Genomic DNA, 16,925 nt, shown 5'->3' on the forward strand with positions numbered 1-16,925 from the left:
TAGTACCACAGGGGTACTATTGTACTTTCCTCCTCTTATTTTTTATGTTCTGTCGCCCTAGTATATATATCAAAAGCTGGCGTCGCCAGCAGTACTTTTGGCTCTCAGTTCTCTCTTCTTCTCTCTTCCTCCCTTCTTCTCTCCTGCATAACATGGTATCAGAGCGGGACTATCAGATCTGAAAAGAGAAGTCAAGTGAACAGTTTTCTTCACACCAGATTTCCAGATCTGCCGCCCTCATCCACTGTTCGGCTGATTGAAGATCAAGGTTTTCTCACGCGCTTAAGTACCTTCTCTCCTCCTTTTTTTCTGGTCGTGTGCCAGGGCAGAACCTGTACTAGGTCTGCTGGTTGGATGTGATGTGATCAGCACCTCTTTCTTTCCTTTTTTGTGGGGTCGACTGATCCCTGTATAAACTGTAGGCCGTGAAGACTTTTGTGTGCTGCAATGACTGAAGGTCAAAGAGTGACCTGTACGTGCTGTAACAGCCTTCCTGTTGATGCGTAGGTCAAGAGATGACCTGTATGCACTGTGACAGCACCTGTGTTTTACAGAAAAGAGTTGTGTTTCCGAAGAAAAAAGGGGCTACCTTTCTCCCTTGGTGTTAGACCTTTTCTTAAGGTTTTGAACCCACTTTAAGAGTGTTTTCGAATCTGTAATCATGAGTGGTGAAGATTCTGCTACATCCAGTGTTTCCTCAATGCAGAATGGAATGAGTGGGGGTGTGGACCTATCCTTTCCCATGGCTGTTATTCCTCTCGATGGCTTAAATTATTTAGAGTGGTCAAGAGGGATCAAGCTATACATCACTGCAAGGGGAAAGATAGGTTATATAAATGGGAGAATAAAAAACCCAATTTTGGGAGTGCTAAATATGACAAATGGAACCAGGAAAACAGCATGGTCATGTCCTAACTTTTAGTGTCTATGCAACCTCAAATAAGAAGAAATTTTATGTGGGCTGAAATGGCAAATGAGATCTGGGAACAAGCAAAATCAACCTATTCTGAACAGTGTCACTAGGCAAAAATCTACTAGTTACAAGCAGAATCACCCACTTGTAAACAGGGGAAGAGGTGTCTGCCTGTGTACTACTCAGACTTGATCTCTGTCTAAAAGGAGTTAGATCATTATCAGAGTCTGAACTGGAAGTGTGATGAAGATGCGAAATTGTACAATAAACTTGTTTCCCAGTAGAGAGTGTTTGCTTTCCTACAAGGCTTGAACCTTGCATATGAATCTATCAGAGTCCATATCCTAGGTAGCAAGGAACTTCGATCCGCCTAGGAAGTTTATGCTCTTGTTCAATCAGAAGAAAGCAGAAGAAATTTGATGAACAATTTTGGAGGGGATGCAATGGTGTTGGCAAAAAAAGGGAGTGCTACTACCGGTGGGGGAAATACCTTTAAGAAGGAAGATTTTCAAAAAAATGTGGATGACAAGGACAAATTGTGGTGTACTCATTGCCAGAAACCCCAACACACCCGAGACACATGCTGGGATCTTCATGGGAAGCTGAAATGGGCTCAAGAAATGAGTAAGAAGCAAGGTTCAGATATGAATAAAAAGTCAGGACAGCAAGGCACAAGAAAACACACTATGACAAATATGGCTACTCAGGAGAATCAGCCCCCCATTTTTTTTGATGAATAATAGTAAGTTTATTGATTCAAAAGCAAATTAGAGTGAGTTCATACATCATCCCAGTGAGAGGCGCGAGCTGCAGCCCCTCCTTGAAACTTACAAGTAAACTAGGAAAGAAAAACAAGAATCACAACTAAGCCCAAAATAATTCTTCCCAATGACAAATATGGCTACTCAGGAGAATCAGCCCCCCATTTTTTTTTGATGAATAATAGTAAGTTTATTGATTCAAAAGCAAATTAGAGTGAGTTCATACATCATCCCAGTGAGAGGCGCGAGCTGCAGCCCCTCCTTGAAACTTACAAGTAAACTAGGAAAGAAAAACAAGAATCACAACTGAGCCCAAAATAATTCTTCCCTATTTACCCCTTGCTTAGCTAACACATCTAACAAGGTAATTGTTGATCTCCCCACCCACTGTACAGTGACCAACATATTCCTTGTCAACCAACTAAATTTCTTCATTTCATTCTTGTATTGCCACATAGCCTCTTCAGAGTTTTTCAACCAACCCACCACCACTTTGGAATCCCCCTCGATTATTAGTTGTTGTACCCCCAGCTGGTTTGCAAATTGGACCCCTTGTACAGCAGCTAAAAGTTCTGCCCTGATGGAATTCCCAATTCCAAAGGACCTGAGTAGAGCAACAAAATCTCTCCCTTCTCATTTCTCAAAGCACCACCCATTCCGGATAATCCTGGATTACCCATGCTGCTTCATCAAAGTTCAACTTAATTGAGCCTTCGGGTGGAGGAGACCAGCTTGTAATTGATTTGGCCTTTAAAGATGAGCACCTTGCTACTGCTAACCAATTTCTCCAAATGTCATTAAAGGAGAATTGACGAAAGATTTCCAAGGTCTTCAGCCAATGTATTGCCTTGTTTAACATACAGTCTTTCAAATCTTGGTTGTTCCTTTCCTTATCTTGAAAAATTCTGAGATTCCTTTCTTCCCAAAGAGTCCAAGTCAAGGCAGCACGAGCACATCTCCACATAATTCTCCCTATTTTTGTAGGCCAATAAAAGGTAGAATGGTTGAAGAGCATGTGAACTTCTGCTGGTAGACTCCAACTACCCCCAAACAACAAAAGTAGCCAAGCCCAAAGGTCTGTAGAAAAGGGACAAGATACTAATAGATGGTAACAATCCTCACCGTGAGCTCTACAGAGGATACACCAATTAGGAGAAATATAGAGAAAAGGTCTTCTCTTTTGTAGGTTGTCTAAAGTGTTTTACTTTCCCATGGGCCATAATTTTTGGGGGGACTGGCCTATACCAAATTTCTTTTGACGGAAAGGGTTGGTGAGTAGAAAGTTGAGAGATGGACTTGAAAAAAGAAGCACAAGTGAAGGTTCCATTGGGTCTACGAGTCCAAACCCTCTTACCTGCCTTGGAGGTATTCAAACAAACTTGATTAAGACACCCAAGCAAAAAAGAAAGAGACTCAATTTCAGCATCCCTAAGTCCTCTACGAAAACCAAAATCCCAAGTAGGATCTAAGGGTGTTCCCAAGGGTGAGACAATTTTTGAGACCACCTCTTTTTTGTACAAAGAAATAGAAAAAAGCGAGGGGAACAAATCCTTTAACGGTGAGTCTCCTACCCAAATATCCTCCCAAAAAATGATAGAGTTGCCGAAACAAATCCTCTGGATCTGACCCAAGGGAGGATATTATTAATTCCTTCTGTGACCATTTAGAGCTCTATGGTAAAGCAACTCGTCAAATCGATGCTCCTCCCTCAACTTCATTTGCGTCTACATCAGGTAACTCTGCCACAGCTTTCCATGTAGAATCGCATTCCCTAACTCTCCTTGGATCATTGATTCTGGAGCGTCTAAACACATGACTGGTAGGTCCTCTTACTTTCAAACCGATCACCTCCTATCTGGAAGAGACAAGGTGAGACTAGCTGATGGATCATACTCTACCATAGATGGTCAAGGAACCATCTCTCTTCCCTTTGGCCTTACCCTGTCTAAAGTTTTACATGCCCCAAAATTTCCCATTAATTTGTTCTCTATTAATAGTATTACTAATTCCTTAAACTGCTCAGTGATCTTTTTCCCTGTGTGATCCAAGATCTAGCCTCGAGAAGGATGATTGGTAGAGCATGTATGGTGGATGGGCTTTACATGGTGGAGAATAAGGCTGGTCTTCAAGTCACAAAGTTTAAGAGTCAGCCTTGTAAGAGTCAAGCTTACTTATGGCATAGTCGTCTTGGTCATTTATCTTTTGAGTTTTTAAAAATTGTGTTTCCAAAGTTGTTTAAGTCAGTATCAGTGTCATAATTTACTTGTCAAACTTGTCAATTGAGTAAATAGTGTAAAACTCATTTCTCTTCAAAGAATAATAAATCTGAATTTCCTTTCCACATTGTTCATTCTGATGTTTGGGGCCTTGTTACTTTACCATCTGAGAGTGGCTACAAGTATTTTCTTACCCTTATCGATGATTACTCCAGATATACATGGGTATATCCCATGCGAACCAGGGATGAAGTACCTAAAATTATCCAAGATTTTCAGCGAATGATCTTCACCCAATTTCAAACTGAAATCCAAATTTTTCAACCGGACAATGCCAAAGAATATTTTCATAGTGATCTTACGAAATTTTTTGCTTCTCGTGGCTCACTTCACCGTAGCTCTTGTGCTCGGACACCACAACAAAATGGTGTTGCTAAAAGAAAGAACTGACACCTTCTTGAAGTGGCCCGGGAGTTACTATTTCATATGAATGTCTCGAAACTTTTTGGCTTGAGGCTGTCCTTTGTGCTACATATCTCATCAACCGCATGCCCTCTCATGGGTTAGAGTGCAAAGCCCCACATTAACTTTTTTTTCCTAAGGCCCCCCTTCTTTCTATTCCTCCTCATGTGTTTGGTTGTCGTTGTTTTGTTCAAAATCTGCCACCCACTCGTGGAAAATTAGATCCTCGTGCCATTCCTTGCATCTTCTTGGTGTACTCATTCACTCAGAAGGGACATCGATGCTTTGATCCTGTTTCTCGAAAATTTTATGTCTCTATGGATGTCTCCTTTTTTGAGAGTGAGCCTTTCTTCCCTGTTTCTCCTTAGGGGGAGTGTAGGAATGAGAAGAAACTAGTTCAGCTCCCTCCTCTTCCTGATCCTCCTCCCTTTCGTGTCTTCTTTTGTCATCACAAAAGCCAACCGTGTTCAAGAGTTGTGGGGCACCTAGAAATTGTACCACCAATGCCATTAGACTCTCTGGGGGCAGATCATACCCATTCAGGTACATTGGTTCTTGTTGATGTTCCTAACCCTATTGCCATTGATACTTCTGTTGCTAATGGCCTTGACCTTCCTATTGCTCACTGGAAAGGTGTTAGATCTTGCACCACTAAACACCCCATTTCCCACTTTGTTTCTTATGAAAACATTTCATCCTCTTTTCGGGCCTTTCTCTCTTCCATTGATAGTGTCCCTATCCCTAAGAATGTGGCTGAAGCTCTTTCGTACCTAAATGGATAGATGCTATGAAGGAAGAAATTAATGTGTTACATAAAAATGGCACATGAGAACTAGTAGATCTTCCTGAGGGGAAGGATCCAATTGGATGTAAATGGGTTTTCATGGTTAAACACAAAGTTGATAGCACTATGGAACGGTATAAAGCTCATTTAGTGGCAAACGGGTTTACACAAGTATATAGAATAGATTATGCAGAAACATTTGCACCTTTTGCTAAGATGAACTCCATTTTGAGTCCTTTTCTCCCTTGTTGCTAACCTTGGTTGGGATCTTCATCAGCTTGACACCGAGAATGCCTTTCTGAATGGTGACCTTGAAGAGGAAGTATACATTGGTACAACCCCTGGTTTTCAGGCTCAAGGTAATGAACAAAAAGTGTGCAAGTTAAAGAAATCATTATATGGGCTGAAACAATCACCAAGAGCCTTGTTCAGTAGGTTCCATGTAGCAGTACAACAAAGAGGATACAAGCAGTGTCAATCTGATCACACATTGTTTGTGAAAAGAGGGGAAGGGAAAATTGCAGCACTGATAGTATATGTTGATGATATAGTTATCACTGGTTATTGGAAGGATGAAATTCAGAAGTTGAAGAATTTTCTTGCTACCCAGTTTGAAATGAAGGATCAAGGTCCTCTAAGGTACTTCCTTGGGATTGAAGTGGCCCGCTCACAAAGGGGTATCTTCATTTACCAAAGAAAGTATGTCCTGGATCTACTCTAGGATACAGGAAAATTGGGAGCGAAGCCAGTTGATTCCCCTATTGATCCTAACCACAAACTAGGTGGCTGTCAAGGTGAACCCATCAAGGATGTGAAACTATTCCAGAGACTTGTACAAAGACTGTTATATCTTTCTATAACTCGATCAGACATAGCTTATGCAATGGGAGTTCTTAGCCAGTTCATGCATGCCCCTAAGACTACCCATCTTGAAGTAGCAGAAAGAGTTCTCAGATATCTTAAGAAGTTCCCAGGTGCAGGCTTGTTGTTTCAAAAATATGGACATTTGAAAGTTGAAGTGTATATTAATGCAGATTGGGCAAGATCCCAGAATGACAGAAAGTCAACTAGTGGCTATTGTACCTTTATAGGAGGTAATCTAGTTACCTAGAGAAGCAAAAAGCAGAATGTGGTAGCTAGATCTAGTGTTGAAGCTGAATATTGAGCAATGTCTCATGGAGTGGCTGAAATTATGTGGTAAAAAAATTGTTGAGTGAGTTGGGTTTTCCAGTTGACAAACCATCTATGACCCTATTCTATGATAACAAAGCAGCCATAAACATTGCTGCTAATCCGGTGTTGCATGATAGAACTAAACACATCGAAATTAACAAACACTTTATTAGAGAAAAGGTCATCACAGGGGAAGTGTGTACTCCTTATGTTAGCTTTGAAGATCAACTTGCAGACATCTTTACAAAAGGGTTACACCACTCACGGCATCATGATTTATGTGACAAGTTTGACATCTATGTCCCAACTTGAGGGGGAGTGTTAAAAGACTGTTATTTATCTAAGTATAGTACCACAGGGGTACTATTGTACTTTCCTCCTTTTATTTTTTATGTTTTGTCGCCCTAGTGTATATATATATATATATATATATATATATATATATATATCAAAAGCTGGCACCGCTAGCAGTACTTTTGGCTCTCAGTTCTCTCTTCTCTCTTCTTCTCTCTCTCTTCTCTCTTCCTCCCTTCTTATCTCCTGCATAACAAGCTCTTTAGCCTTTTTAACCCCTCCATAACAGCCATGATTTCAGCCCTTTTAACAAGTCCCCAACTCCAACTGGACCTGAATATAGTGCAATAATATTCCCCCTTGCCCCCCATTCCTAAAAACTCCACCTATGCCAGATGGACCTGGATTGCCTTCATTACTACCACCAAAGTTGAGCTTAATAAAGCCTCTAATGGGTTGGGACCAAAAAGGCATGACCACCTCCTTACCTGGAGCAGAATCAGATGACTCTTTCCACTTTCTCATCACCTCAATGATGGGAATATCCTTAAAAAGATCTAGTGACTTAGCCCAATGAACCACCCTGATGATAATAGCTCTGGTGACAGCTCCTCTGCTTCTTTCTTTTTCAAGAAATATTCTCTGGTCCCTCTCCTCCCAAATTGTCCAACACACCGCTGCCCTTGTGCATCTCCATAGGATAAAATAACAAGAATCATTCCATTGAAATAGAAAAACAAGTTTCTTTAAATTCTTGTTTCATTTTACTAACATGAATGTCTCTCTTCATCTTAAAATATAAAAATTATGCACTCCTTTCTCCAATAAATTAAGAAAAACCAAATGAAACCTTAAATTTATATCTATCAGAAAGAAACCTCTACCATTTCATTTGAATATTGAATCCAGCCAGATTAGAGAAACTGAGAGGACTTCAATATTATATTTAGAAAACCAAATGAAACATAAATCAATCACATAAATAAGAAAAGTGTAGTTTGGGGATTTAAAAATTTTTTAACAGATCAATGAGAATCTTGTTTGAAGTTAACTAATGGAATTCTAACAGAGGGGGTATTTGTCACAAAATGAACAAGTTCAGGGGGGTAAATGTCACTGATCCCATGGTACAGGGGGATAGAAATGGGTAAAAAACCTTCAACAATCTACATAAATTGCAGACTAATTAGTTAGAACAGACTACAGAGTAAAACAAATGATCCTCCATGAGCTGCATGCAAAAACTCCTTAGAAAACAGACTATTCTCTGGAAATCAACTGAACAAGGTTAGAGAAGAAAAGAACTCACCACTGTTATCTATAAGCTTTGAAGCATTCAATCTGCGAGCAGGAGTAGAACTCAATAGCCTCTGATAATCTGGAAGTAGAGACTGTGAGAGAAGAAAAATGGATAAATGCAGATGGAACTGAATGCTTCCAAGAGTAGAAAAGATAATAAACTTCTTAAAACACACATCATGTTACATGTATAAAAACAAACACTAACTTCCATACGTGAAGTCCTCTTAATTCAGTGTATTCAGATAAAGAACTTTCTGAGCAATGACAAGTTTTCAGCCAAATGGATGTCTCATTTTAAAATATTACCATGTTAACTATGAAACATAAATTCTCTGGTATGGACCCCAAAATGTGTTAATAGCTTATTCATGAAGTTCAGCAGTTTACTTCTTTCTTTTAGGGCTAAAACAGCTAACTCAGTTGCCTGACATTCCAGACAGCAACACAAAGGGTCACAAGGCTAGTCCCACACTTAACAACCAGGAAAACCTCAATGAGGCTGCAAAATGCTCACCTTTGGAATGGAAGCAGTGTTACGTAGATCCTCCGTTTTTGCCAATCTCATACCAGAGAAAAGTTCATAAATAAGACAACCTGAAAAAACAATTTAAAATGTATCAACAATTCACATTGAAAAATCGGTTCAGCATAGGTATTCCTGAACCATCAGATATTGCTGGAGTTATTAGAAATAATCAAGGGTCATCAACATTAGCTATCTCTTCAAGCCCTAGGAGCACTGGAGATTCTACAAGAGTTTGTGTCTGCAGTAGTGTGAGGTTTGAGATTGGGTAAAACACTTAACATCAGGAAAGGGGGTGATTGACAAATTCTAGTAAAAACCCATGGGATTGTAGAAATGTTGTGTGAGAAATAAAGCAGCTAGAAAGAGGTTGATAATCACCTTACTATGGATTCAAAGACCAGCAAATTTACTGGCTGGCACAATGGTTAGACAAGGGGTGAATAGGGATCAAACATATTGGGGATACTTGCAATTTGACCAGTTGCATTTATAAAAAGGAATGTAATAGGTAGCAAATGCTAGTCTATATCTTGAGGTGTCACTGCATACACGATTCATTGTAACGTCACAATGGACAATCTTGAGAATGTCAAACATTCTTTTCTTCTTACCAGTAACATTTTCCTTTTGGGCATGGACCAGTAATATGAGCAAAAAAAAAAAGGAATAAGGACAGGGCATACCATCATCCAAGGGGACCTTACAAGAAATGATGACTAAAACTAAAAAGGGTAATCCAATGAACCAAAACTTATGTTACAAAAACTTCTCATAAGGATTCAAGGCAGAGTATTCTCCAGTTAAATGAGAATAAGAAGTGCTTACTGCCACCCAGGATCATCACATTGCAACATTTAGACATCACTCATTCATCATTGGATTAGTTATTATTCAAAGAAATAGCAAGCCGTTAGTCATATAATATTCTGATGTACTTGCAGTGCAAAGAGGACTAACCTAATCCCCATGAATCAATGGCCCACGGTGGAGATTTTCTGATTAGAGCCCAGTCAGACTTTGACAGCTCCATTGGCTTGTATTGTGATCCAATTAACCATTCATATTGCTGCATGGAAGTATTTTTCTGTGAGAAATCCACTAATTTAATCTGACCATCTTCAGAAATTCTAATTGGACTAAGAGACAAAACAGAAATACATCGGACCAGAAGGACAAAGAGAATTTTAAGCAATCATTACAATATCACAACATTCTTTTATGAAGAGTAAAGAAAATTTTTATTAATAAGAAAAAAGAGGTATAAATTAAGAGGTGACGAGATGGCACCTCACCAATACAAAACAACTAATGATCAAGCAACACAAACTGATCATTATTACAATTCTGGATTTCAAGAACATTCCAAAAGTTCTCCCCCAAATCTGATCTGCTATTCTGCTAATTTGATAACTTCAGGGAGCACCAGAACCCAATCTGACAAAAATTGCCCAACAAAAGCCACCAGAAACTTGATGCTTTTGAACCAGCCTTCGAATAGTCTCCAGCACAGACCAAAAGGGATACAACTCCAGACTATTCTTGCTTTTCTGCTTCCATTGATCTTTGGCCATGAAGAGAACAACTCAGCTGATGTCCTTAGCTGGAAAATACTTACTCCAAATAGGATAGAGTAGAATTTCCACAAAAGAATTGCAACCTTGCATGAACAGAACAAATGGCAAGCAGACTCTTCTTCTGAACAGCAAATATAACAGTAACTTGCCAAGTTGAAGCCCCTTATTTTTAAGTGGTCCAAAGTTAGAATGCTGTCCAAGGCTACCAACCATGCAAAAGCTTCCACTTCAGGCTGAACCGGGTTCCCGCAAACTGTTTTCACCTGACTTGAAACCATCTGATCTTTTAACTAAAGCCAGATAGAAAGACTTCACTGTAAACTTTCCATCCCTACACTCTCTCCACCATAGACCATCTTTTGAAGAAGCTGAAACCTCTGTTTGTTGTAACTTTTCCAGTAACAGAATACATTCTTCAATTTCCTGATCCAGCAGGGGTCTTCTAAATTTAGGACTCCACACAAACTGGTCATCCCTCATCTCAAAACACTGATTGACCAAAACATGATGATCGGTGAACCTGTATAAACTTGGGCAGAGCTCACACAATTTCCCTAACCCACACCACTCATCCTCCACGAATTTTACCCTTGACCCATCCCCCACCTTGAAACTCACCAAATCTCTGAAATTCTGACTAAACTGCATAAATCCCTTTCCAGACACTTACCTCATAAGAATTTGAAATCTCCCTCAGCTTCCACCCAAACCTCAACACCCCATACTTCCCAATACCACCCTCCTCCAAAGAGAATCCCTTTCCCTCTCTAACCCAAACCTCCACAACCATTTGCCCAAGAGAACCTTATTCAAAATACATATTCTCCTAAAACCCAGTCCACATCAATCTTTTTGCCTGGACACCTTACCCCACTTTACTAGGTTAAATTTCTTAGGACCCCCTACCCTTTCGATAGAAAATCCCTTTGAATTTTCCCAATTCTCTCAGCCACCCTAGCTGGAATTTTCAAAAATGAAAAGTAGTAGGTTGGTAAACTTGAAAGAACACTCCTAATGAGGGTAATTCTACCCCCAAGAAAGAAATATTTTGCCTTCCATCTCCCCAACCCTTTCCACAAATTGACCCCCAGCTTTCAACTTCAGAAACCTTATTCCCCACCGGTAAACCCAAGTAAAGAAAAGGTAGATTCCCAGCCTTGCAATCAAAAACAGCAGCCAAATACTCCAACTCCTCCCTCCCTAGTTCCCCTACGTCAATTAACTGACTTCTATTCATATTAATTTTCAGACCTGTCAACATTTCAAAGTTGGCTAGCAAGGCCCTTAAATTCAGCACCTGGTCCACTGAGGCATCCAAGAATACAAGGGTGTCATACACATATTGGAGATGTGTGATGCAATGACCTTCAGCACCTGCTTTAAAACCTTCAATCCAATCCAACTGTGCACCTTTCTCCATAAGTAGATTCACCACTTCCATGACTAAAACAAATAACAAAGGGGAAATTGGATCCCCTTGCCGCAATCCCCTCGAGGCTTGGAAAAACTCCGTAGAGACCCCCTGACCCCGTTGAGGATTAAAGAGAAAGATATGGATGAGACACATGAAAACATCCAGCTTCTCCATTTCTCCTCAAAACCCGTAAACCTTTGCACCTCCAGAAAATCCCACTCCACATGATCATAAGCTTTCTCAATATTGAGCTTACATACCGACCCTGGTCTCCCACTCCTTAGACTCGAGTCAATACACTAACCACCAGCACCCTATCCAAAATTTGCCTCCCCTCCACAAAAGCCATTTGGGTTTCTCCCACCACCTCATGAATCACTCTCTTTAATCTCCTGGACAGCATCTTTTGCCCTCACAATTAGATAGGGACTAAATTCAAAAAAAAAAAAAAAAAAGCATTTTATTCAAAAGAAAATTCCACAAGCTCATTCATGCTTTTAATAGTAATGTAGATTTAGGTGTGTTCAATTTTTCTACAATTTTTTGTAACACTTATTTTTTGTTTAATATGATCAACATAATATAAGACATGTGCCCAATTTTTTCTGCAAACTTATGCATCTTTTCTTTTTTAGTGTTTTTATTTTTAAATGATTTTTATTGCTTAATTTTGACACAAAGGTTAACACATTTGACCAAAAAGTTGAACTATTGATTTGCCACCAAATAGGAAAACAATTTCATTTTTGGTTGGTTTTAAATTCCGTATTTCATTTTCATCGTCAAGAAAAACAATTCTTGTTTATTTCTATTTTAAAAATTTTATTATTTAATCATGATATCATGGGTTGGTTGATTTGATTTAGATGGTTGAATTTCTTAGTCACCACTTGGACAGAGGAATGGTTTTGTTTTTGAGTTGGTTTTGAAAACCATTGGCTTTATATTCTTAAAAGTATTGAACATAGATCTAATTAGTATAATCTATTAGTAAAAAAATAACTTAACAAATAGGATTTAATGAGAGAGAATGGGAGTTAATACCTTACATCTAAGATGAAGGATTAAATGAGATGAAAAAATAATAGTTGAAATTACATTTTCAGCCCTCACAATTAGATATGGACTAAATTCACAAATATGGGTATTAGTCAAGAAAAGTTCCACACCCCCATCTGTTCTTTTAATAGTAGTATAGATTTGGTATATCCTTGAAGGGGACTGTCAGTTTTATATTCATGTTAGCAGGGCCTCAGTCATATTATTCATTTTGTGTAATCAGGGGTGTTTTGATAATTGTATGTGCTCATATAACTTAATAAGAAGGGCCGGCAGTTTGAGAGATTAAGCTCTTACAATCTCTCTTCTGCTAAACCCTATTCTCTTCTCTAATCTACTTTTTTCTCTCTTTCTCTAATCAATCTGAACTTATTTCGTATTGTTTTCTCCTTTATTTACATTTAATTTAAGAACATTCCGAGTTAATCACATAGACAAATGGAGAATTTAGATAAAATAGCAGCTCCACCCTTGTTCTTTTTCTCTTTTACTTGCTCTCTATCTTAGATTTTTATCACATAAATTTATATCTTTCTTTAGTTGCTAAATTGATAAGAAATTGCTTTATTGAATACATTTTTTATGAGTAAGCTTTATTAAATACTTATTATGTTAGTATTATTTTTGAAAATATTGAACTAATACATTTAAAATATTAGGGTCTTGCATATAATGATTTGTCTTGTTTTGAGATGGAGTTCAGTGTTATTAATTAAAAAAAAAAATTGCTACCTTTCCAATTAATATGCATGTTGAAAGGTATATAAGACTAGGAAACTATCCAATTTTAGTTTCTTTTTATAAAATTCTTGTCACCTAGGCAACTAGGTGCCTCATCATCACCCAGAATTGCAAAGATGCCTTGATAAGTATGAAAAATATCCAGAAGATTGAAGGAAAACAGAAGTAGTTGGTCACATCTTAACAAAAATATTACCAGCATTGGCCCAGTAGAAGCTTCACTGTTCCCATCAAATTCAGATAACACATCAAAAGCATGCAACTTCCAATCCAAAGTTTGTGTCACAACAACACTGAACAAGCAGACGTTGCCATGAACCTGGAACCACGCAAGATAATCAGAAAATGAAGTCCAATGCAGAATTTATAAAATTATACATAATTACCCATTAACTAGGCAGTGGCATATAAAAACTAGAATTTCCATAAGTTAGTAGTAGCAAAAAGAAAGTGTATTCAGAGATGAGGAGGGGAAGGTGTTAGCAATGTATTTGTGCTCCATTGGGGTTGGGGACTCTATTAGAGCTGAGATCTATGCTGTTCTAGAGGGTATTAGAAAGAATAAGGAACTTAACTTACAGAAGTTAATTATTGAAGGGGACTCAAAGTAGGTGGTTAGCTGGTTACAGAGGGGAAGCGGTCTTAATCAAATGGCTAACTAGGGGGATGGACATCCAATTTAAGTGGGTGAAAAGAACAGAAAAAGTGTTTGAAGATGCTTTAGCAAAGCAGGGGGTGGGTAGGGATCAATTGTACTGGGCTGTATTGTGAGATGTGACTTTGCTCTCTTGTAGAGAGTTAAGTCTTTTTAACTCTCTCTGGATTGCTGTACCTTTTTCTTATTAATCTAATGAAATGCTGTCATTGATCCAAAAATAAATAGAAAGTTCAGTTCGTGGAAGTACTTAAATGAGAAAAAGAAAGTTAAACAGTTTTCTCAAAACATGGAAATCACGTTTCAGTGCTGAGTGGACTAAGAGGAGCGCCAATTCTTTGGAAGACTCACTGACCAAACCAGGGGTGGGAAGAGTTGACCTTTTTTGGGCAATGTTGTAATTTGAAGTTTACTTTTAGGGAGGGTTAAGAGATTTTACCCCTCCTTCCTCTTGTATCTTATTCTCTTACTCTTTCTTAATAGAAGTTTCTGTTAATTATCAAAAAAAAGAATCAAGTAAATAAGTTGCTGCAATGAGAAAGAGCAGAAGAAGAGGGACCAATTGAAAAGAGGCCAGGTAAGGGTTTTTTTTAGAAAGTGGTTATGAAGGTTCTCAGTTGGAATGTTAGGGAGTTATGGGGAGCTAGGAAATGGCAGTAAAAGAAGTAATAAGAAGAGAGGATCCAGACTTAATGCCGATTCAGGGGTCTAAGCTGATGGAGTTTGATAGGAGAAGGGCCAAATCGGTGTGGAAAGTAAGGAGCATCAACTGGGCTTTTTGTCTTTCGTGGGGAAGGTCAGGTGGTTTAGTGACAATGTGGAATGAAGAGGTTTTTGAGGGAGTGGAGGAGCTGATAGGGATGTTTACTGTTTCTATCAAGTTTAGAAACAGGGTAGATGGATTTGAGAAGGTACTAACCAATGTGTATGGTCCAACTGGTTATAGAGAAACAAGTGAACTTTGGGAGGAATTGGGAGACATTAGAGGACTTTGGGAAGGCCCTTGTTGTTTAGGAGGAGATTTCAATGTTATTAGATTCATAGAGAAGACTATAGGGTGAGGAGAGGCAGTAGCACTAGCATGAGAAGATCTAACAGCTTCATAAATAGTTTTGAGTTGAAAGAGGTTCCTCTGCTACATGGTTTATTTACTTGGTCCAATCTCCATGAGAACCCTATATGATCTAAGTTGGATACATTTTTAATCACAGCAGATTGGGAGGAGCACTAGGGGACTATTATTTCTAGAGCATTGCCTAGGGTAACATCAGATCAATGGCCTATTACCTTAATGAGAGAGGATCTTGGTACTAGAGGGGCCACTCCTTTCAAATTTGAGAACATGTGGATGTCTCGCCCTGGGTTTATTGAGTTGGTGGAAAATTGGTGGAATGACACTAACCCAAGTGCTATTTGGGAGGGGATGAAATTTCATTAGAAATTGAAGAAGTTAAAAAGGAAGATTAAGGATTGGAATATTCTACAGCTTGGAAGGATTGAAGAGAGAAAACAAGAAGTGATCAACCAGGTTGAGGAGTTGGATGCCAAAGAAAGGGGAGGCAATTTTAAAGTGAGAGACAAACAAGCAAGATGGAAGCTCAGGAAGCAACTAGAAGACATCCTATTCAAAGAGGAAGTCAGCTGGAGGCAAAAGTCTAGACATAAGTGGGTGAAAGAAGGTGATAGAAACACCAAATTTTTTCATGCAATGACCAATGGTAGAAGAAGGAAAAATCTGAGTTCTAAATTGGAGATAGATGGGGTGTCAATATCTCAACAGGATGAGATTGCTAGGGCCTTTGTGGAGCACTTTAAGTCTTTCTTTATAAGGCCATTAAACCAGAGAATCTGGGTAGAAGGGTTAGATTGGCCAAAATTATCTGAGGAGAAGAAGATGTGGCTTGAAAGAAATTTTGAGTTAGAGGAAATAAGGGAAGCAGTTTTTTCAATGGATCGAGCTAAAGCACCAGGACTAGATGGCTTTACCATGGCTTTTTACCAAGACTGTTGGGAGATATTAAAGTAGGATATCCTTAAAGTGTTTATTGAATTTTCCCATAGGGGAGTGATAAATCCAGGGCTGAACTCAACTTTTATTGCTTTGGTCCCAAAGAAAGTGGGAGCAAGTCATCCAAGAGACTTTAAACCCATCAGTTTGGTTAAAAGCTTGTATAAAATCATTGAGAAGGTTCTGCCTAGAAGAATTAGAGTGGTGTTTCCAGAGCTAATTTCACAGAATCAAGGGGCTTTTGTTGGAAATAAGCAGATTGTGGATCAAATTCTAATTGCCAATGAGTGTGTGGAGGATATGCGGAGAACAAGGAAGAAAGCGATTGTGTGCGAGTTGGATTTAGAGAAGGCTTACGATATGGTTGATTGGTATTTTTTGATGCAAGTGTCGGATTGCTTTGGTTTTGGGGAGAAATGGTGTAAATGGATACTGGGTTGTATAGAGACTTGTCATTACCCCATCCTAGTAAATGGAAAGGTAGTGGATCACTTCCCGACTATTAGGGGAATTAGACAAGGTGACCCCCTCTCTCCATTTCTTTTCACCTTGATCGCTGAAGTGTTGGGGAGGCTAATTGAGAAACCAGATTCGAGAAGTCTTGTGAGGGAATCGAGAGTTGGAAAAGACAACATTTCTATCACCCATTTACAGTTTGTTGATGATACAATTTTGTCCTGTGAGGGGGAGGATGTGAGATGGGCTAAAAACTTGAAGTTAGTGATTCAAGTGTTTGAACAAATGTCAAATATGAAGGTAAACTTTGATAAGAGCTATGTGGTGGGCATCAATATGGAAGAGAGAGTTATATTGGAGAGGGTTGAAGCTTTGGGTTGTACAGTGTCTCAGTGGCCGCTGAACTATTTGGGGATGCCCTTAGGGGATAACCCGAGGAGAGAGCTTTTAGAGCCCCATGATTGATAGTTTTGCTAAGAAGTTGGCCTCTTGGAAAAAGAATATTTATCTCTAGGTGGTAGAATTACTTTGATTAAGTCTACACTAGCTAGTTTGTCTGTGTATTAGTTATTAGTTTTTAGGATCCC

The 16,925-nt window shown here is 38.9% G+C and overlaps 1 protein-coding gene across 2 annotated transcripts in view; it reads right to left on the reverse strand.

Moving 5' to 3' along the window:
* The window catches only part of LOC148853183 (uncharacterized), a 113,160-nt gene that overhangs the window by 43,099 nt on the left and 53,136 nt on the right, over positions 1 to 16,925 (reverse strand). For both annotated transcript variants that reach the window (XM_088944731.1, XM_088944730.1), the window contains exons 5-8: positions 13,416 to 13,538; positions 9,389 to 9,497; positions 8,420 to 8,499; positions 7,913 to 7,994 (exon numbers count right to left, since the gene is read on the reverse strand). In XM_088944731.1, coding sequence (XP_088800857.1) covers positions 7,913 to 7,994; positions 8,420 to 8,499; positions 9,389 to 9,497; positions 13,416 to 13,538 — 394 coding nt within the window. The remainder of the gene's footprint in view (positions 1 to 7,912; positions 7,995 to 8,419; positions 8,500 to 9,388; positions 9,498 to 13,415; positions 13,539 to 16,925) is intronic.

Source organism: Nelumbo lutea, chromosome 5 (assembly GCF_056320005.1).
Source record: "Nelumbo lutea isolate HS-2025 chromosome 5, American lotus-T2T, whole genome shotgun sequence".
Classification (NCBI taxonomy): domain Eukaryota; kingdom Viridiplantae; phylum Streptophyta; class Magnoliopsida; order Proteales; family Nelumbonaceae; genus Nelumbo; species Nelumbo lutea.